This window comes from Onthophagus taurus, chromosome 8 (assembly GCF_036711975.1).
Source record: "Onthophagus taurus isolate NC chromosome 8, IU_Otau_3.0, whole genome shotgun sequence".
Lineage (NCBI taxonomy): Eukaryota > Metazoa > Arthropoda > Insecta > Coleoptera > Scarabaeidae > Onthophagus > Onthophagus taurus.
In genome coordinates, this window is record NC_091973.1 from 20,954,882 (window position 1) to 20,958,130 (window position 3,249).

Below are 3,249 nucleotides of genomic sequence, written 5' to 3' on the forward strand. Positions count from 1 at the left end.
TTGGGGGTTCAACCGCCGCCTGTTCCGCAACATTGACCGGTGATGGTGTTTCAGCCACCGCGATCGACCCGCTTTTACGAAGCCTCCTATTGCGACGCCTCCTCTGCGACCTCGACAGCTTCGGGGGGTCGTCGGTCGCCTTTTGCTTCGGCTCGTTGAGCTTAGCTTTGGGCGCCGCGACCTCTTTCCGAACTACCTTGGTAGCTGGAGCGTTCGCTTTGGGGGCAACGTTAGCGTTGCCTTTGGGCTTTTTCGTCTGACTACTAACCGCTTTCACGGGTTTCGCCGCGACTACTGGAGCCTTTTTATCCCCTTTTTGCGCCTGAATAGGTGCTTTCAGGGGAACGGTCGCTTTGACCTTTGGGGCTCTTCAGTCGTGTTTTCGTATTCAGAGTGAACGCACGCTTGTCGGCTGCGCTCATATTGAATCGTGAATTACGGTGATTTCTTCGCATTTTATTGCGAGTTTGTTGTTGGCCAACGTTAAAGGACCATATTAGTAGTAGTTTAAAGTTAGTTTAGAGTTAATTAGCCTAGTTTTGTGAAAGTTATTAACGTTTTAATAAATAAGTTTTGTGTCGGTGTACGTAAGGACTAGAGTCGCTCACTGGCTTCGAGTCAGTGTGCGACGAAAAAGGTCGGTGTGCGACTGAGAAAAGCACATAAAGGGACTGATTGAAAATTTCTTGTGGTGACGTCAGCAAAAGATTACATACCGGGTGAGTAAATTTTTACTACTCCGTGCGGTGAACGGAAAAACGGCCGTAACTCCTAAACGGAGGCCCGGAGAGTGTTTTTGAGGGTGGTTTTGCCCCCCTTTAAGAAACCCCCCGACTCCTCGAGGGGAACATATTGGGACGGGTGCACTTCCGGTTTGACCGGAAGTGAGTTTTACGGTTGTGTAACGAGGCTTTCTCGTCGTGGGTGATTGCTGGGGGTGAGTGGAGCATCACTCCTCTTGGAGACTTCCGGTGGGTGGCGGTTTGCTGCGCGGAGCCTCCCTGTGCTGCGATCTGCCATCGCGTGTCGTCAGGTGCCGTCGGGTGCCGTCGGGTGCCGTCGGGTGCCGTCGGGTGCCGCCAAGTGCCGTCGGGTGCCGTTGGGTGCCGTCGGGTGCCGTTGGGTGCCGTTGGGTGCCGTCGGGTGCCGACGGGTGCCGTCGAGTGCCGTCGGGTGCCGTCGAGTGCCGCCGAGTGCCGTCGGCTGCCGTCGGGTGCCGTCGGGTGCCGTCGAGTGCCGTCGGGTGCCGCCGAGTGCCGCCGAGTGCCGTCAGGTGTCGTGGTCTGCCGTGGTGTGCTGCGGTCTGCCGTGGTGTGCCGTTGGGTGCTGTGCGTTGTTGAGGCGTGCGGCGGTTTCTCGTAGTGTGCAAATCTTTGCCACTTGCAGTTGTGCGAAAGTTATTTCCGGGACCGTGTGTACGCGCAGCCCTAAAAAGGGCTAGTGTCGTGCGATGAGCAAAAAAGATCCGGGCGAACATGTGTTTAAACCGTCGACGGTTTTAGCCAGATCACCGGTCGGGTCTAGGGGTCCGGATGGGAGAAGGAGAGAGACCTCTGAGGGTAGTAGCCACAGGGGGGAGGAAGCTGAGAGGACTACAGTGGGGGAGAGAGTGAGAGAAATGGAGGAATCTGGAGCAGAGCGGAAGAAGGAGGCCGGAAAGAAGAAAGAAGGTGAGACTCGCAAGAAGAAGGAACCAGAGAGGAAGAAAGAAACTGGGAAGAAGGATGAAGAAACGATGAAGGAAGAAGAAGTACGAAGAAGGAAGGCTGAAGAAACGAAGCAGAAGGTGGCGAAACTAGTAGCCGAAAGGGGGGTGGCGCTGGCTGCGGAGACGGCTAGGGACGTGGACAACTGGGTCCTTGACTCGGGTTCTGTTGTACCTTCTGATGGCAGTGAGTCTATGCAAATGGGAGATGAGCAGAGGAAGAGACAAAGAGACTCTGACAGTGAAGGCGAGAGGGATAGGGAGTCCTCTAAGAAAGGCCGCAGCGTGGGTGCGGCGTATGTATTTGGGGGTGGCCTGCGTGGGTCGCCTGGGGCAAAAGGTGATGACTGCTACGAAAAGACTGAGATAGTCAAAAGAGAAAGAAATGCCATACAGCAGTACCTTTTATTACCATCGGCCAAAGTTAGCAAAGAGGCCACGGCAGTTATCCTCCAGAGGTGGAACGTCATGGAGGACACGCTGCGAGAACTAATTGTGGAAAACCTGAAATTAAAAGAAGAAAACAAATACTTGCGTTTACAAAAAAACTCACCTGAAGGGGTCGGAGTGACGGGGTCTACTGCTTCTGCGGTGTCCTACGCTGGGGCTGCTGCCAGGGGTCTCGCTGCGGGTCCCTCTTCGTCCGGGGTGAAGCCGCGCCAGGGTGTCGTTCCAATGGAATCTGAAACAGAAAGAAAAATACTGATTAAACCTGTGGAGGGCTCTAAAGTCGCCAGAGTACCGTCGTTGAGGAGGAGATTTCCAAGGTACTGAGGAACGAACTTAAGAATGTGAAGGTCAGGGCTATGAGGACGACGAGGAGTACTGGTATACTGTTGGAGGCGGCTGACAAGCGGGAGGTAAGTAAAATCTTAGCATGTAAGAAAATCGGGGAGCTCGGTTTCAGGGCAGAAAAGCCAAGGACGATGATGCCTACGGTCCAGGTTTACGACGTCCCCTTGGAGCTGAAGGATGACGACATCAGGCAAGATATCTTCAACAGAAACCTGGAGGAGAGGGGTGTCCGATGGGAGGAATTCAACAGGGATACCAAGGTGCTGACCCGACTGGGGAGGAAGGAGACCAGCAGCGCCGTTGTGTTGGAGGTGGCGCCTACCGTTTGGAGGGAGCTGCTCAATCTCCAGCGGGTGTACGTGGACCGTAGAGTCTGCAGGGTTGTGGATTACGTCCCGGTAACGCGATGTTTTAAGTGCCTGGAGTTTGGGCACATCGCGCGTGTGTGCACCGGTGAAGAAACTTGCAGACATTGCGCCGGTAAAGGACATAATGAAAAAGATTGCCCTAATAGGGAGCGACCGCCGTGTTGTAAACTGTGTTCCGGTCGGGGTAGGTCGAGCGACCACCCCACGACGTCGGGTAAGTGTCCTGAATTTGTCCGGCAGATTCAACTAAGGCGCGATAAAACAGACTATCTTCACAGTTAGGTGCATCCAACTGAATTGTCAAAGGTCAAAGGCGGTGATGGGGGAGGTGTTGAAGTGCGCGACGGAGAGAGGTGTGGATATCCTGTTATTACAGGAACC

General features: G+C 54.4%; 1 protein-coding gene across 1 annotated transcript; it reads left to right on the forward strand.

Annotated features, from left to right (window-relative positions):
* The first annotated feature begins 1,450 nt into the window (after window positions 1–1,450).
* On the forward strand, window positions 1,451–2,479 carry LOC139431400 (E3 ubiquitin-protein ligase BRE1A-like). Its single transcript, XM_071199059.1, has one exon. The coding sequence runs from the start codon at window positions 1,451–1,453 to the stop codon at window positions 2,477–2,479; it is 1,029 nt and encodes a 342-aa protein (XP_071055160.1).
* The last annotated feature ends 770 nt before the right edge of the window (window positions 2,480–3,249 follow it).

Bases quoted from the DNA above. Each gene is read 5' to 3' on its own strand.
- LOC139431400 (XM_071199059.1), top strand. From the start codon at position 1,451: ATGAGCAAAAAAGATCCGGGCGAACATGTGTTTAAACCGTCGACGGTT.